The sequence below is a fragment of the Bidens hawaiensis genome, unplaced genomic scaffold (assembly GCF_021521415.1).
Source record: "Bidens hawaiensis isolate Kalapana, Puna unplaced genomic scaffold, B.hawaiensis_p1.1 tig00030549_1, whole genome shotgun sequence".
NCBI classification, from domain to species: domain Eukaryota; kingdom Viridiplantae; phylum Streptophyta; class Magnoliopsida; order Asterales; family Asteraceae; genus Bidens; species Bidens hawaiensis.
In genome coordinates this window covers 186,341-205,695 of record NW_027495104.1, presented here as the reverse complement: position 1 = coordinate 205,695, position 19,355 = coordinate 186,341, and the positions used below count along the sequence as shown (strand labels likewise).

General features: G+C 34.2%; 1 protein-coding gene and 1 pseudogene across 1 annotated transcript; one reads left to right on the top strand and one right to left on the bottom strand.

Annotated features, from left to right (window-relative positions):
• Window positions 1-3,613: 3,613 nt before the first annotated feature.
• On the top strand, window positions 3,614-9,297 carry LOC143580704 (mitogen-activated protein kinase 9-like). The gene is made up of 11 exons (XM_077063661.1): window positions 3,614-3,924; window positions 5,399-5,801; window positions 5,878-6,005; window positions 6,089-6,148; window positions 7,433-7,582; window positions 7,671-7,826; window positions 7,895-8,032; window positions 8,112-8,185; window positions 8,302-8,409; window positions 8,620-8,839; window positions 9,021-9,297. Exons 1-11 carry the CDS (start codon window positions 3,643-3,645, stop codon window positions 9,072-9,074), a joined length of 1,773 nt encoding a protein of 590 aa, XP_076919776.1. The 5' UTR covers window positions 3,614-3,642; the 3' UTR covers window positions 9,075-9,297.
• Window positions 9,298-12,281: 2,984 nt separating this feature from the next.
• Window positions 12,282-13,408, bottom strand: LOC143580710 (cytokinin dehydrogenase 3 pseudogene; annotated as a pseudogene).
• Window positions 13,409-19,355: the final 5,947 nt, after the last annotated feature.

The window sequence follows — 19,355 nt, the reverse complement described above, 5'->3', positions numbered from 1 at the left end:
ATAAAAGAAAATTAAATCAAGTCCTTATTCTTGAGCTTCATTTTACTCTCATCACTGATCTCCCCGATTTCCCGAATTACCTGTTAGCAAATAAGACAGACACAAACAAGAAAATACGGCTGAGCCAAAAATTGCCCAGTAACGGAGATAACAATAGTACAGGTAAAGGCATACATAAGACAAATCACATACTGAAATAAAACTGAAACTATTGCGGATATAAAACCACGTTTTAGACCGAACTATAATTAGATGCGAAACATAATCCGATACATGATCGGGACGTAATCTGAATATACTCAAATTTAACCAAATGCGTATACACATATCAAAACGGACCAGAAATATAGCGAAACAAAATATAATTACTAAAATACACGACGATGATGTTAAAATAAATAGGTCGTGTAATACGGAAGCACCCAGAGCCTAAACAGAGGGGTACACAGCTAGCTAGTCCATGCACCAAGAAGACGGTGTGGGTGGTGTGCACACATTGTTCCATCTCAAACAGAAGTCAGGAGTCAGGAGTCGGAGCTAAGATCGATCTATACGCCTCTAAATGGCCAAGGTACTACATGAGTACTGTCAGAGACGCCGTGAACTTTGATTACGCACTGTCACGATAAGTGCATGCCGTTGACGCCCATACGACATTTCAGACATGCTCGCGTGACAGAGTACAAAAGCTAATTTCATATAATAATTATTCAACAAAAATGCTACTAAAGAGACATGCAATATTAAGTACAAAAGTATATAATCTATTGCATGTTACATAAATAGATATAAAACATAACAAATAAACCGAACTCAAACTGTAATAAAAGCTAATGAAAAGTCCGTACTACAAAGTGACGGACACCGAATATAAAATGGAATATAATTAATATTACGAGTAAACGAAAACAGAAACCGTACTACGAAGTAACGGAATACAAATAATACTATAAGTGAAAGAAAACAGAAACCGTACTATGAAGTAACAAGAAACAGAATCCGTACTCTGAAGTAACGAAATATAATTAATACCAAGAGGAAACAAAAACAGAAACCGTACAACAAAGTAACGGAGTATAAATAATACTAAAAGGAAACAAAAACAGAATCCGTACCTTATAAGCGAATGGCAAAAACTGTAAGAAGACTTAAACTTTGATTAAATGTCGCGAGAACCCTCGACGGTTGCTATAACGATGTGGATTCGTGGCTGCGGACTTCAGCGACGATGTCGGGTTTTGATTTCCAGCAAGTGGCGACAACAGCGGCTAGCTTCGACTCCGGCTAACAGAGCGGATTTCCTTCTAGGCGGTGGATTTTCGGTGGCGGTACTTAGCGGGTTCCGGTGGCAGCGGCTTAATGCAGAAACACAGAGAGCGGAGGCGAATGGTGGTGTGTGACTACCAGAGGCGTCGGCACGCGGTAGCTACGGTTTCTCTGGCGAGTTGCAAGGCGGCTGCGATGGTGTTAGTGGTAGAGAAAGAATACGATTTAGGGTATTATTATCCAGGAAAATAAAAATCTTGAAGTGTTATCGTATATATATATATATTAAAACGAATTATAAACACGATCAAATTCCTAATGAAATTGGTTGTTTGTTGCTCACGGTTTTGATGGAAAGTCATGCAGATGTTTCACCAATTAGTTACAATTTGACTTCACTATTATTATTATATACATATTTATGCATGCACTGATTTTCTTTATTATTACTCACATGTTGATTAGATAATATTTATTTTATATATCACGTTCGGTTAGTCGACATTATTATTCGATCAGTTTTACTAGCTATCAACTCGTTTTAAACTCGACACATTAATTGATATTTATATATTTTTGGGTTTTGATTTTCGTATATTACAGGTTCGCTTTGGGAAGCGAAACAAACTCAACCCACGATACGTTGGTCCTTACCGGATAACTGAGCGCATTGGTCCGTTGGCGTACCGACTTGATCTACCAACAGAACTCAGTGGCGTACACAATGTATTCCATATATCCAATTTGAAGAAATGTCTTTCCGATGAAACCCAAGCAGTCCCTTTGGACGAATTGCAAGTTGATGAACAGCTACGCTTCATTGAAGAACCAGTCGAAGTTTTGGATTGGGAAACCAAAACACTCAAGCACAGCAAGATTTCAATCGTTAAGGTTCGTTGGAACTCGAGACGTGGACAATATTAATACATGATATGTAAGTAGTTGTTCACACATGTAACGTATCACGAATGTGTTTGTTGAGACACACACAATTCACAAATGAAACACGAAACAAATTTTATGCATAGGTATTATGTGCCGAGTCTAGAGACTCGATAATAGTTCCAACACTTAGAAAATCTCATTTGTTGTTTTAGAACGCTAGTGAGGATTTTTCTGTGACGCGCATCCTTTGGTTTACTCGTTTTTGGAATTCTTCGCAAACAGTGAGTTTCGCGTTCCCCTTTTACTCTTTTAAACGCTTTTTACTTGGGGGAGAATACATACTCCAAAACGCTTTAGATTTTGTTATTTAGTTATATATCACTTGTAAAGGCTAAGTGGCAAACGAAACAACAAAAGTCCTTCATAACATCGAACCGTTTAGTATTGGATAATAGCGAGTCACTGTTGAGTAGTACTACTGGGTTTGACAAACCCCACCCAACGCTAAGCTCGACTGGAGGTCGAGTGGGTGTAATTTTGGCTAACACATTACCATGGTCGGGATAGACCTGGTGGCAAGGCACATGATAAACAGTCAGCTTCGGTGTCGAACACTTAGTAATACTTGCTTTATAGGCTAGCTACCTATAGATATATAATTGATTTAACATTATCTGGTAACGCAAAACGCAAAACGCAAACGTAAACGCTTTATTGATATAAACTTGTGAACTCACCAACCCTGTGTTGACACTTTTAGTATGTTATTCTCAGGTAGCCGAGGCGGGCGCGCGGTATAGGATCATGCATTACTTTGAACGTTATTGCTTATGCAAACTTGTTTTAAACTATTATTATTTGGGTTTTTAAGTCGTCCTGCGTGACGCAACTTTTGGTTAAAGGTTTTACGCTTCCGCATTTATTTACACTTAAATGTTTTCGTGGATTGAAAACTTTATTATGGTTTGATTATAACTAATGATTCCGATCCTGTTAGTTCACACCCTCTGACGGTAAAACTCCGTTAGTGGATTTGAGGGTGTGACATTATGTTTCATATTTTTCTTGTTTTCTTTAAACATCGTTGAACTCTTTAATAATAATCAAAGAATAGTTATTTGGTTTTTAAAAAAGAAAAGAAAAAAATTGTATAAAGTTTGGGTTCTCTGGTTCTTTTTTATACTTAAACCTAAGAAAGTAACAAAAAAAAAAACATATAAAAAAGAATAATAATAATAATAATAATAATAATAATAAAAGGCACGATAAGCGAAGTGAGACAACGAATGATGAAATATTAAAATAAGCAGGATGAGTTGATTACTAGCGAGTGGGACCCTGTGTTCCATGGATCTCGCTTCCCGTCTTTGACGTAACGCGGCGACACCTCTTTTTTCCCATCTTCCCCTTCTACTTCCTCCTCAACCTCAATAACAATACAACTGTCTCTCTGTGTATATATACATACTTCCGATTATTATTATTATTATTATGAAGAGTGGAACATTTGTTGACGGCGTTCTTCGCTGGTTCAATCCTCACAATCGCCGATCATCATCATCGGCTACTACCGATGATAATAATAACCCTACCAATCCGATTCAATCCGAATCCAAAACCCTAACATCGTCATCATCAGACGCCGCCACACAGCAGCAGGTCAACATTGGTGGTGGTGAAGACTTTGATGTGTCTGCACTTAAGCTCATCAGAGTCCCCAAACGCATCGGATTCACCGCAGCAGCTTCAGTTCCAGTCGATCCTAACAGAAAGGTAGTTAGTTAGTTAGTTACTTACTTATTTCAGATCTCTCTTATTTAACACTTTTTAACACATGACTTGATTGATGGATTGATTGAAGACTATTGTTGACTTTTTTTTTTTACTGATTTATAATCTGGATCTCAAAAGATATATAAATTATAAAGTTAGTTTTTAATTAAGTGGATGACTTGGTACTGGTTGTTGATCTGAAAGATGACTACATCATTTGGCCCCATATGAAATCTATAGTTGGCGATTTTGTTGGTGAACGTGTCATGTCCCACCTGTCACAACACTATAACTATATATAGTTAAATCTCACTATTGATGATTTTAAATCAATATGATTAGGGCTGTCCAAAAAGCTCCTAGCTTGGAGCTCGCTCGGAAAAAGCTTGCTTCAATTGGCCCGGTTTGAAACCAAGTTGGCCCGTTTTGTAAACGTGCCAAGCCTGAGCTGAGGGTGGCTCACTCATTAGCTCGACTCGGTTTGGCTTGCATTAATTTACCATTACTTTAGTTTATTATATATATGTATATGTACGTATAGATAAGCCGTTTATGATATTTTGTTCAATGACTTTTAAATATTTTGTTGTTTCTAATGAGTTTATGTTATTTTGTTGATTCAAATCGGTTTCGATCGCTTTATCTTTTGTTGATAGAAGTCACAAATCGAATGTTTGAATACTGTATCTTCAGTTATATTTTGTTTAAATATATTTAATAAAATGTAGCCCTGCTTGCGGTGCGCACATATGATGTATATATGTGTGAACCCTCGGGTGGGCAAAAGTGAAATTGCACTAATTTTGACGTTATTTTACTAATCTCGTGAAAATAACGTTAAAAGTGACGGACGGTTAATCAGGCATCATGTAGTGGCGTTGATAGCTGAAAGATAAGGGTACATGCACCGATCAGCCGGTGTCCTGATGATTGAGTGCTATGTGCCTTATGTCTAAGGCTTGATGCAAAACTACTATCGAGCCGGGGGTCTCACCGGAAGCAGCCTCTCTATCCCTATGGGGTAGAGGTAAGGCTGCCTACATCTTACCCTCCTCAGACCCTACCATAGCTTTGCTATTGGTGGGATATACTGAGTACGATGATGATGATGATGATATTTAATAAAATGATTTTTTAAAATGAGCCTGAGCTTGCCCTAGCTCAGCTTGTGAACAGCCTTATATTGACATTATAACCTAATGTCTCACACTTTTTGATTTGATGAAGACAAATAAATACAATTGAATAGGATTAACACAGTAGAATCACTTTCAACCTCATTTGTATTATCAAAGGTATCTATTGGAATGTATATCGTATCAGGGTTTCTACTATTGACCCTACGGTCTCATTAAGTTTATTAAGGTTTCCTTGTAATGTCTATAGTAATGCAATAAAGAATTTTATAGTGTCATCAATATCTGAGATGGATATATAATAAAATGTGTGTACTTTTGTTGTTGTGTTTACTCAGCTTGAAGCAGAGTTCTTCACAGAGTATGGTGAGGCAAGCAGGTACCAAGTTCAAGAAGTTATAGGCAAAGGAAGTTATGGTGTTGTGGGGTCTGCGATTGATACTCATACAGGCGAAAAGGTTGCAATCAAGAAGATTAATGATGTTTTTGAACATGTATCTGATGCCACACGGATCCTTAGAGAAATCAAACTCCTTCGCTTGCTCAAACATCCTGATGTTGTACAAATTAAACATATTATGCTTCCGCCTTCTAGAAGAGAGTTTAAGGATATTTATGTTGTTTTTGAACTAATGGAATGTGATCTTCACCAAGTTATCAAGGCCAATGATGATTTGACACCTCAGCATCATCGGTATTTCTTGTACCAGCTTCTTCGAGGCCTAAAATATATTCACACAGGTCTTTTTCTTCATATGATTGTGTGCAGGTTTCTAATAGTTATTAATATTATTACTTAAATTATTGAATTTTGCAGCAAATGTGTTTCACCGAGATTTAAAACCCAAAAACATTCTTGCTAATGCCGACTGTAAATTGAAGATTTGTGATTTTGGGCTTGCGCGGGTGTCGTTTAATGATGCCCCGTCAACAATATTTTGGACGGTATGTTAAATTTCTTGTCTCGTGTAATTAAAACCAATGGTTAATGCTCGTTTTAAAATTTAAATGACCTGAGATTGGTGCAGGATTATGTTGCTACTAGGTGGTATCGGGCTCCTGAACTCTGTGGCTCCTTTTTCTCTAAGGTATGATTTTATAAATGGGTTGATTTGGGTTATGTTTTTATATCTAACAGGTCAAATGGGCGATATAGAAAAAGTTTAGTTGAAAAGGAAATAGGTCAAATGGGTTAAAAGTTGTCTGCTGAAGTGTGTTTTTAATGCATAGTACCTTTTAAATCAGTTTAGTAAAAAAGATTGATTATACTTGTAAAAAATAGTTTTTGTAATCACATAGTGCCTTAGTAATTCTATGAAATGGACAAAACTATTGTTTTTTTTTTAATTTCTTTACATATCAATACTTTAAAGTTCTAATTTTACATATTGTTTTAATTTTTTTAAGGGATATTGGAATTTTAAAGTTTGGGTTATTAAAATCCTATATCCCTTTTTTTAAAGCAATTATATTTAAGCTATGGCAATTGTTTTTACAGTTTCAAATTTTGGCATAAAAATTGCCCAAATGGTTAGTTATTATATAAAACACACTTTGAAAAGTTAAAAGATAAAACACATAGGTCAAATGGGTTAACCCACGAATCCGTTGGATGGACACAAACAGGATCCGTGTAGCTAAATGCAATGTTTTAAAAACCGGTTTTTTACTCATATCGGATTAGGCTAAAAAATGGTACAACCGGTTGAGCCGGTTTGTACCGGGAGGGTCAACCGGGTTGAATAGTTTACCTTGTATTTTCATATAAATGCAACTTTCACTCAAAAAATAACCCAAAAGTATATGATTTCATTAAAAAGTATAATCTAAAAGTTATTTCATAATAAAAAATAATACAAAAACACTTGATTTTCAAAAAAATAAGCCAAAAGTTTACTCATTTCAATGTTAATCGCTAGGTTAAAATTAATTTTAGAAAATATGGGCCGCAAAATATCAAAAATCTCTTGGATTTAAAACCGGTATTTTAGAAAAAAACCGCCGGTTTGATGTTCCAGCAAACCGTCCAAAATACCGGGCGCAAGATACCGTCCTAGTATGTGAAATCCGGTATTATCGGTTCAACCTGCCGGTACGAACCGGTTTTTAAAACACTGGCTAAATGTGCTCACTGGTTCGACCTGAAACTAACCTGAACTCGTTTACACTAAACCCATTTTAACGAATTTCGTGTTAGGTTTGCGTCATGGGTTAAACAGATCAACCCACAAACACGACTCCTTTACACCAACCAAACCCAACTCCACAAATTCTTGTTTGGTTCGTGTCGTGTTAGAAACTAGCACCCCTAATGTTTTGATCCACCCATTTTGCCACCTTTATTAAGAAAACATAAGACTTTATTATTGCAGTATACACCTGGCGTTGATATATGGAGCATTGGATGCATATTTGCTGAAATGCTTTTAGGAAGACCGTTATTTCCCGGAAGGAACGTGGTGCATCAATTGGATCTCATGACCGATTTGCTTGGCACTCCTTCCACTGAATCTATTGCACGAGTCAGTTGACTACCCCTTTAACTTCTTATTGGTCAAAGTGTGCTTAAAATCAAATCTTTAATCTAATAACCCAGTGGTGTTAATGCAGATTCGCAATGAAAAAGCTAGAAGATATCTTAATAATATGCGTAAGAAACCACCTGTTCCTTTTACTCACAAATTTCCTAATGCTGATCCATTGGCACTTCGCCTACTTGAACGCCTGCTATCGTTTGACCCAAAAGATCGTCCCTCAGCTGAAGAGGTATCTTGATTTATTTTTTCAAGATTGAGTTCCAATTGGTGTTTGTTGTTAATGATATGTTTTTACAGGTGCTGTCGGATCCTTACTTTCAAGGGTTGGCTAATGTGGAACAGGAACCATCAACTCACGCGATATCAAAACTTGAATTTGAATTTGAAAGGAAAAAACTGGCAAAAGATGATGTTAGAGAGTTGATATATCGAGAGGTATGTAGGCTACTGATAACATGATTAGGCTTGTATGCAATACTTGTTAGTTGCTAACAATGGTTTTGTTATATATCAGATTCTAGAGTATCATCCTCAAATGCTTCAGGAATATTTACGTGGTGGAGAACAAACTAGCTTTTTGTACCCAAGGTGATAATAACTACTATATTTACTGAAAACATATGATCTTTTATTTTTGCTAATGTGTAACATTTTTTGTTTAATATTCTCATTAGTGATGTGTTTTCTTTTATAATGTTTAATAGTGGTGTTGACCGGTTTAAGCGACAATTTGCACATTTGGAGGAGAGTTTTGGTAGAGGCGGAAAAAGTAGCACCCCACCCCTGCAAAGGCAGCATGTCTCACTCCCAAGGTAAGTTGACTAATAAGATTACCAAAATGCCCATTGACTTTCTTGTTAACGAAAATCTAACGCAAAGGTACAATGAGACATGGCATGTTCTCATTGGATTGAATTATTTGCAAAACTTAAAAGTCGATGGCCATTTTGTTTTGGATATATTGCACATGCAAGAAAGTTATATATGTGTGTGTGTACATAACTATAATGTTTTCTCTATAGGGAAAGAGTTCCTGCACCGAAGGCCGAAGCATCTGCAGCTCAAGAAAATGATGTTGAAAAGCAGACTGCAGCTTCGGATGCTACAACACACGATAGCCCGAAGGGCCAGTCAGAAAGTGAAGTTGACCAAGATGGACCCCCGAGTGCTCGTAGCTTATTAAAGAGTTCCAGTATCAGTGCCTCCAAATGTATAGGTAACCAAGGAACAACAAATTCCCAGGTAATTTTTATCTTTAATTATTATTTACTATTTAATTTTATCTACTGGTTCGACCCATTCAGGTATGCATGGGTCATGGAAAGTTATATTTTATCTCTAACCGCTTAAACGAGTAAAATAAAAGTAAAAGTATAGTAGAAGGAGATTTTGCAGTTGTAAATTGAAGTGCTAATTTGTGCAGGAAGAAGTGGAGGTTGATGGGTTAGCCCAAAAGATTGAAGTCCTAAAAGCCTAAAGAATGAAGAAGATAATGTGGAAAAGGTAGTTATAGGCTTGTTTTGAAGTTAGTTTCTTTATGTGTTTTGAAACTGGTAGTTGGTGTGGATATGTTAGTTAATTTATACGGTGCGTGCCCTATAAGGGTTCAATGTGGTTGGGTACTACACAAGCAATTTTTTACACTATTTGGACTTGTGCGTTTATTTTGAATTTTACTTTCTTGGTGATCCATCAATAAATTGTCGTTGGTTATCTGTGGGTAAAAACACTGCCGGTGATCCCTCGGTAAATTCTTTACTCGGACCATGTTTTCCCACTGTTCTTATTGAGTTATTTCACTGTGTCCGTCGCTGAGTGAAAGCCCTGTGTTTTGTAGTGTTACTTGATTACGGTTTGCATGACTTATTGCTTCTAGTTCTTCTGACCATCATTATTTTGTTGTGAGCATGGATTAATTATTTGATGTTTCTTCTTCCTCTACTAGTGTACATATGGGATATTTTGATTATTTACATATTGATTTGTACGTTGTTTGTTACTTGAGAAAATCACAAGAATAATGATTTTTATCATTTATTTAACCAAAATAATAATGACCTTTTCAGTTTCTCAATCAAGCTAAACAAGTGTTCCCAGCACAAATGATTTTAAACAGTGGCGTAGCAAAACTGATCTCCTGCGGCAGATTCCTTTGTGTTGACAAATCCATGTGGTGCAACACTCTATTTTGTTGCTCCGTGGGCCCAAATTGCGAACCAGTGAGATAGTTACAACTAGACAAAACACTAGAACCAATCATTTTTGTGAGACGTCAACGCTCAACATCATTAATCATATACGGAAGTGAAAAGAAAAGCTTTTTGTATTTGTACATCGCTTGGTTTAAAAGAAGCTTTCACATTCTTTCGAAAACAAATTCTTTACAATATTTACTTTTAAAAAACTTATCCACATTATACCATTATGTTATATTTATCAGTTCAAGTCAAAATGATATGAAAAGTTACATATATTTATTGGTATATATATACTTGGGGAAAGTTAACATACAACCTAAAAAAGTGTGCTAACTGTGCGAATCAAGTAGTGTAACTATATAATTATGTAAGTAATTACACTATGTTTTAATTACACTATACTGTAATTACGCTATATTTTTATATAATTGCACTACTTAATTTGTACACTTAGCGGGTTAATTTAATTTGTATTTGATTAAAATCATATTTTCCTAATTCAATGGGGACGTGGCAAAAAAAAAACAAAAACGGTTAATAATCAAAGTATAAAAAGAGCCGTAATTCTTAACTTTTATCCCATACATACAACAAATCAATAAATTATACATATTACATTATATTTATACATGTTGCTTAATATATTTATGCAACCAACATTTTAAATTCTAATATAAAACACATTAAAATTTTGTTACAAATATAAGCACACTAAAGGTGCTTTAAAGCTACAAATATATAGCCAAAAAATGCAAATCTATACAAAATAATATTTTTAACCCCTAAAATTTCACCTTATAATTTTCTATATGTTTTTTCAGTTCTCTAAATTTCAGTTTCATGCGTGAATTTTAGTATTGTCATGTCAAATCATGAGAGTTAATTTATATATAGTGCATGTGTCTCAGTTTTAAGACCATTAAGCGTCAATATTTCAATTTATGCCAACGTCATTTTCTCAAGTTTGTATTAATATGTTTTTAAAGTTTTAACCAATCAACAAGCAAGCTCCATGTTTCTAAAGTCAAGCATGTCATTTTCACACCTAATATTATCACGTATCTTTCAAGAATTAAAAGATTAGGAATGTGTAAATTATAACTGCCTAACTGGCTTGATTTTTGTTAAATACTTTAATACATTTGTTACCTCGTGACTTATTTCCATCATTCCATGTGTTCCTCTTTGATGATAAGGAAAATTATACTTGTTAATTGTTATTTATGGCTTGCACGTTGAATGTCGTTGCCATCAACTCTTCCTATTTAAAGCACGTACTTCAAGTAGTTCTAGATAATGGTTAGCAGTAACGAAGCTTGGACGGCTTCGTTCGACCTGACGGCGGACTCAAAATATATTTTAAAAAATCTTAAACGAGGGGGGTGGGCTTAAAATTTCGACAAAAAACGGGTATTTGCACCATGTATACAAATTTTTGGGTGAAAAAAAGTCACTTAACACTACCGCGTAAAAATAGGGAGGCCGGGGACACCCTGGCCCTAAAGAGCTTTGCCCCCTAATGGTTAGAATAATTATTTCTAAGGGAAATTCCTAAAATATTCCTCTTAGAGCATTCTTATCCGGATTTTCATCCCCATATTTATAATTACACTACAAAACACTACATTTTATCTTTACTGTTCAATTAAATAATATTATTTTATACCTTTATCATTACAGTTTTCTCTCTCATCTACTTACAACCAATTCAACAAATATTATAAAATAAATAGGGACAAACAAAGTTTCCTCAAATTTACAAAAAATCACTACATTTTCTCTTTCCATCCTATAATTTACACTCACAACCACTCAAACCTCACCCTATAATTTACAAACTCTTCTCACAATAATATAAGGAATGGGTTGGGAATGCTCTTAAAGAGAAATAATCCTATTTTGTCCCTTTTTTTAAAGATTTTATTAATGTCTTACAGAAACTCGTCACAAAATCATTTTTGAAATTAAGACATGTTTTGCCTCAAACTCGTCTTTGACAACATGTTTTGCCTCAAACTCGTCTTTGACAACTATTTTGGCCTCAAACTCGTCTTTCACGACAAGTTAGGCCACAAACTCGTCTTTCACGGCCTATTTGGTTTTTTGTTTGTTTTTTCTATATTATATTATTATAATCAAACTCATAATTGGGTTTTATTTTAAAACTTTTAATGTATAAAGTTTTATAAATTCCGAATATAAAGTTTTATAAATTCCGAATATACTTTTGACACGTGCTTATGTTTATCTATGTATTGACATAAAATTTACTTAAAATCGAGCCAGGTCAAATTTTATTAAATATTTCGAGATAAATTTGACCCGGCTAGGTTTTGAACAAAATTTATGTCGACGCATAGATAAAAATAAGCACGTCTCAATGGTATATTCAGAATTTCATAAAACTTTTTCATATATTATTAAATATTTAAATGTGTCTCTTAAAAGAGAGGTTGGAGACTTTTTCATCACTCATAGTCAATTTTCTAGTAATCAACAAGTATATCTTTCTAAAAGAAAATTGGTTTGACTTATTCATTGGTTATCATTTTTTTATTGCTTGAAGTCATTAACTAATAATAAAGATGGCATACCCTTGTTGGAGCATGGTCAAGAACTATTCTTGCTCTAGTTATGATCCCAAACTGGCCAAGACCTCCAAGAACAACATAAAAGAGATCAGAATTCATGCTTTTGGAGCAAGTTATCAAATCACCTTTCCCTATAAATAAACAAACACAATCAAGTTCATAACATCATCCAAAACATTGTCGTTCGCCGGGAGGGGGGGGGGTATTTTTTTTATAAAAAAAACCATACATATAAAAAATATATCTATATATATTAAAGCAATAAGAGATTTAGCCCTTCTTCTAAAACAAAGTTATTGTGAACTGACCTTATATATAGTTATATATAAGGTCAGTTCACAATAGCTTTGTTTTGTTTATTGCTATCACAGTTATCGTTTTGAAAAAATATTTATATTTAAGGGTCCATTTTGTATGAAGTGTATAAATATATTTTTAATGAAGCAAGTTATCAAACTATACCAGTAACAACATCCATTTCAAGAACATTGCTAACTTGAGGACCATGAAAAGATGCCTGTCCATTAATCCCAGCATTAGACAGTGTCCCACCAACCGTGAGGTACAAGTAATCAGTCCACGACACCGGTGCAAGCCCATGCGGAAGCGTGGCTCACAAGACATCAATCCATAGTTGCTCACCTCCAACATCTGCGTAAAACCCTAAAGAAGAGTTCCCAGAAACCCTAATATTCCCGGTAACATTATTATTATTATTATTCAAAATTGACATATCCATGACCACCCCATCTTTGGCCATGGCTTGACCTCTAACCGAATGGCCATTGCCTCGTGCCGCGATAGGAAATGGAGACGACGAGTTGTAAGATGATTGCACAAGGTGGATAATATCAGAAATGGATGAAGGTTGTAATAAACCAAAAGGGAGTTCTTGAATGAGACTTCCATAGTCAGAAGATGCTGTTTTTTATGCAACTAGTTGATGTACAAATATTATTATTATTTGTGATTTCATTTGAAGATAACAAGACTCTAGTATTTGGCAATGGCCTTGATGACATAATTAACACCATATTGTTTATTATCAAGGGTATAAGGGAATAATAACCCATGAATTATAAAGTTTGAAACTTGAAAGAAGAAAGAAAATAAAGATTTGAAATATTGGATGAGAAGTAATTAGGTTTGGGACATATATATATATATATATATATATAGCAATGGAAAGTTGCATGGGATGGAAAAAGATAAAAATGTAACTTGAGTGTATCAAAGATGCACCTTTGAGTAAAAATATATAAACATTCATTTGTATATTTAAAGAATATTATTTTAAGCTTAATACATATTAGTAAGAGGAACCCCATTTAGTCATTTACAAACCATAATAAGATACTCCCTCCGTCTCATTATAAGTGTCCTACTTTGACTTTTCAAGTTTTTCTTTTGCAACCTTAACCGTAAATATTTTGTTCGTGCATTATAATACTTGATAAAAATTATATCAATGTAAAATACATTAAAAACCCAATCCATTCATATATGTTACATCAAGTATTATATAACACAAACAAAAATATTGTCGGTCAAAGTTAAACAAGAAATACTTGAAAAGTCAAACTACTACAACAAAAAGGGCTTTTTAGTACGCTTGAAAGCATCCTAAAATGATATTTTATAGGACCTTTCATTTAATAGGACCAACGAGAAAAGAGTTTCATGTAAAGGGGTCGTAATAAGTTTCGGAACTCAAAAAGTGCCCTGATATCCCAAATAAGATCATGAAACCATTTTTATTGTCGCATAATATGTTCATTAACAACTCAAAAAACGTCCCAACAAAAACATATTAAGGCACTTTAACAATGTTCTGACACATGCTTACCTAATTGTAAACTTTTGAGACACATACAAGCGTCCTTAAAAATTAATTTATATGACCCTTAAGATGGAACATTATACTACCAAGAAAAGGGTCCTAACATCACAAACAAGATTATAAAACTAAATTTTATGGTCGCATAATATGTCTATGAACTTAAATAGCGTCCTAAATAACAAATTATGACACTTTTACAATGTTCTAACGTTTAATAGGACACAAATTCGAAGTCCTAACAAATCATATTATACGACCCTTTTTTAAACGTCCACACACACAATTTTACGATACGGTTATGGACATCTAAATAATGGTTTTTTTAAACAATAAAAAGACCATCAACATATATAATCCTAATAGTTATTGTGTATAACATCAACTACTGAAAGAAATAAAACTTCAGTATATTAAAAAAAGCTTATTCATAGCAAAAACACTAAACATAAATAAGTTATAACATTATCCAACATAAATTCTTGTGACATTCAACAAAGAAGTTAAAAGCAATAAAAGTAACAAGCATCATAAAATCCCGAGTCATCCTGCGTCCTCAATCTTCACGAACTACCTACAAATAAACCATCCATGTATAAGCATTAAGTTCCATGTTATTAAAATTATTCGTATCACAAGTTTAACAAATACATACCGAGATGAATGGACAAGGCCCTGCGATGGATGTACCAATACAATCTTGAATTGTGGAAAATAACTAATATGGTATCACCAATTTTTCATCTATTTTTATGGTACTTGAACATTTACCTCACACCAGTTTGGTCGAATCTCTGTACCACCAACTAGCTCATTTGGGCCCAAACTCTTCACCCATCTTCTTGTTACAGTCTCAGCATGGTTTAGAATGCTTTTGAGAAAAACTTCATCTCTGACCTAGATTTTAGATTTCAACAAACAGTTATTAAACTCGAGTTATTATAGTGCAAAAATCATTTCTCAAAAAAAAAAAAAAGTGTTACACTAGCAATTTACAACTTCAAGTTAACTAATACCAAGTCTACAACTTCAAAAAATTCACAAATTTTTTAATTTAAAAAGAACTTGACAAATAAAAAGAAAAATGGAAGATAAAAGTTTATAACTTCAAGTAACCCATACATTGGCATCCTTGCCAGACACAACATCTGTAGACAACCAGAATGCAGCATCCATAAAAACGTAAGTTTGCTTCCAAAAAAACGGCAATGATCGTAAGTGGCTTCCAAAAAACGACAATTGCTGATGGAATGCACTAACATATAATAAAGTAAATATAGAAAAAAGGATGAGATGTGAAATAGGTGTGCATATTCTCACCTGGTAATGAGCTTTAATCCAATCACCATTGTATGCCTGAATTTAACAAGATGCTGCTTTACAAGCATGAACAAATAAACACCAATATTTTTGACATGTTATTCTAAAAACTGAACAAATCAAACCCCAAGTAAAAAGGAAAAAAAATCACATGAACCTATAACACATAATTTGATTCAAATTACAGAATAAAAACCATAGTTCTCACAAGTCAAACCATTTGACCAAGTCAAGTCATTCATAAACAAATGGAAAAATCACATGAACATAAAACACATAATTTGATTCAAATTACAGAATAAAAACCATAGTTCTCACAAGTCAAACCATTTGACCAAGTCAAGTCATTCATAAACAAATGGGCCAAATTGTCGCATCAAATATTTACCTGATCATCAGAATGTTTAATGTGCGGTAGAAAAAGAAGACCAATAAGATGACCCTTACCACCTGCACGAATTCAAACTTGTCAACGTTTATCACCAAAAAGACAATGTTTACAATATCGACAATAAGCATAAACCAGATGGCATGCATTGGACCAAAAACTACAATGACAGAACATTGTTATACAAACCATAAAATTGTTAAAAAAATTCGATTTGATCCAGTTATGAGTTTTATTTTTATTTTATCCAAACCATTGTGGCACTAAATTAAATGATGCATGACATATTTAAGTAGTAAACAACATATTCATCTACCATAACTGTTTTTTCACTAATAGTTAATCCTAGTATGAAAATAGTTTCACATTTCTTTTGACATTAAAACTTTGATAAATATAATAATAGATTTATAAGAAATTAAAAAAAAAACACGTACCACCGGTGGAGAAGCAAAAATAAAATTTGGTGTAACACTATGAGGTTAAACTCCAAAGGAAGGGGCTTGGTCTCGTCCGGAATGCTCAAATGAGATTTGACTCGGTAGCTCGTAAAACGCTTTTACCAATGAAACTCCCTTGAAATAAAACAACTCATATTTGAGGACTTTTATAAGAAGGGATATTTGCCACGTCTTCAGCCAATTGAGGTAGTACTGGAGCAATTACGCTCACTACTGATAGTAGATGACCTGCAACTGCTTTACAACTTCACCTTCGCCCCTCTACTACAAGAAAATGTGTGTCGCCCCTAAAACCCCAAAATGCCGCCCCTAATACTTTTAGGGGCGCCCCTATTACCTTGTCACTAATAATCTATCTGTCGTCCCTAAAAGTGATATGGTCGCCCCGAAAAGGTGTTTAATGCTTTTTTCATTTTAATTTTTTTTTTACCATTTCCAGGTTTTCACAGCCAAAACAAACAAGAAGATTTTTTCCAAAATGCATATCGCAACCATTATATACAAATATAACAAGTACATAAACGTTAACTAGTTCAAATATTTTATTCATGTTATACATAAAATAAACAATTAAAACATTAATCTAACCGGTCCATTTCATCATTCGCCCCTTCATCCGTATTATCTTCATTGCCTTTATTTGATGCCTTTTTTGAATCCATAATTTGTGAGAGTTGTGCCATAAATCTCGAGTCTTGAAACAAATTGTTAATTTGATCCTACAAAATAAGGTATATATCGGTCATTACATTGAGGGTGCTTAGGAACCAAAAACTTAAATATCATAAGCATAATAATACTTAAAAAATGAGTAGAGTTACCATTCACAAAGCACATCAATAAACACCAAATATAACAAAAAAGCGCTACATCAATAGAAAACAGCAGACATGACTTTGGCTCTGTGAGTAGTCATATTTAGAAATAAAATGATGCAAAGCCAAATTGTAAAGTTGTATAAATAGTATCACGTAAATAATTAATTGAAGTTAATATATAATAAAGGTTAGTAAACAAGTCAAGCAGAGCCAGGTCGGTGAGCGCAAGCCAAATTTGACCCAGCTCGTGGCTCGCTTGTTAGATGACTCGTTAGACCAAAGTCAGTGCATAATTCAACAGTAAGCAAACCAAATTAACATAATCAATTGATCCTACCTACACACATACAAATCAGTTTATACTAATCACGATTCTACTTACACACATTCAAATCCGTTCATATTAAAGCATAAATCAGTTCATACTAACCAAAATTTCATCGATCGGTAGCTGAAATTTAAGGGAGCTTGCTGCAGAATTCCGTCCACCACCGAGGAGGTGCAGCGGTGGTGGTGCTCTAGTGTTTGACGGCGGCATGTAGTGGTGGTGGATGGAAATGAAATGACTTGCTCTTGTTTATTAAACAACACAGCAAACACAAATATGTGGACTCAGGTTCAACACATAATATACACAACACAAAACGTGTTCTCGGGTTCAACTCAATTATAAACGAGCCAACGTGTTTATTTAAGCCCCATTCAATTTTGAACACCAAACATATAAGCAATCATAGTACTAACACCGAACTACTAGTTAGTTTCAAATGATGCCTTAACAAAGTAACCGATATTTTGATAAAAAATCGTTTTTTTAATATATTAAACTTACTGATTAAGCATGCCCAATATCATACAACAAATATTAAACAGGTCTATAGTCAAAATTGCAACTATAAATAGTGTTAACCTGAATAAAAAAACTAAAGTTTTCAAAAAAATTATTTCCCTATATCAGCAATCAGTAGGATACGATTAAATGAACCAAACAATAATACAAAAAATAAACATAACCAAGTCAATAAAGAGATCTCACAGTTCAAATAAGAAGATAAAATTATTATCTTTTGCAAACACCTAATCCCCCTAAGTGCTTAAACCGATGAGGCTTCCTTTTGCTAAGCCTAAATCCAAAAATACCTCACTCACACACAAATCAAAATGTATGTAAACATTAAACAAGATAACTGATAGAAAGGTAAAAGTAAGGGTTTCAAACCAAGCAAAATTGTGGTGTAAAGTGGTGGTGGACGGTGGCTTCAGTAGACACTCCGGCCATGGCAGAGGTTGCAGGTGGTGATGGACAGTGGCTTAAGAAGGAGCTCCGGTGGGAGATGGAGAAAGGGAATTGATCTTTTTTTTGTGAGGAATGGGAGGTGAAAGAAACACTTTGCCCTGCTGGGACCTACCTCTTCAGGAGGGATTTGACGGCAAAGGAGGGAAATTCCCGCTAGATTTTTTGTGAGAAACCCTGGCCGTCCGATCAGATTAAATTTTACGCGGATCAAGGTATTAGCGTCGATTTTTTGGGTGTCGCCGGTCGTCCCTAAAAGTCAAATTTCTTGTAATATAAAATTCAACAACTCAAATTTGACCGAAAATAAAATCAAAGTTTGTTAAATCAACATAAAGGTGGTTTTTGGCAACAACAAAGTAGAAATTTAAAACAACCACAATAGCACATCGTTGAATGACTTGAAATGAAACAAATTACAATTAACAGATTACAATCAACCAATTTATAACTAAATCAAAATGTCTCCGGTATAACCTACTAAGAAATTTTGATTGAGCAGCTGGAGGTGTACTTAGACTCTTTGACTCCATGTTAGGCCAATAATATTGAGATTACTATATTAATTCCATAATTGCCTTTCCTCAAAATTACTGTTTCATTCTTTTAAATATCAATTAGATATATATTCCATAACTTCGCTTCCAAATAAAATGATTTATACATCATGATTTGATACATAGATCTATTCACAATCATGCGATGACATTCATTCTTTAATATAACAATTATGTCATAACGTTTTCTTTATTTTTTAATATTTGGTACTAAAGTTTTAGGTCCAATTCTATTTGTTTTGGCCATGGTTAACCAACCCATAGCCGACTTGCTATAACCTTCATAACGGTTAA

Excerpts from the sequence above, each read along its gene's own strand:
- LOC143580704 (XM_077063661.1), top strand. The coding sequence starts at position 3,643 with ATGAAGAGTGGAACATTTGTTGACGGCGTTCTTCGCTGGTTCAATCCT. Across the intron at positions 8,410-8,619 it reads CAGCATGTCTCACTCCCAAG|GGAAAGAGTTCCTGCACCGA; the intron begins GTAAGTTGACTA and ends TTTTCTCTATAG. Across the intron at positions 8,840-9,020 it reads AAGGAACAACAAATTCCCAG|GAAGAAGTGGAGGTTGATGG; the intron begins GTAATTTTTATC and ends TAATTTGTGCAG.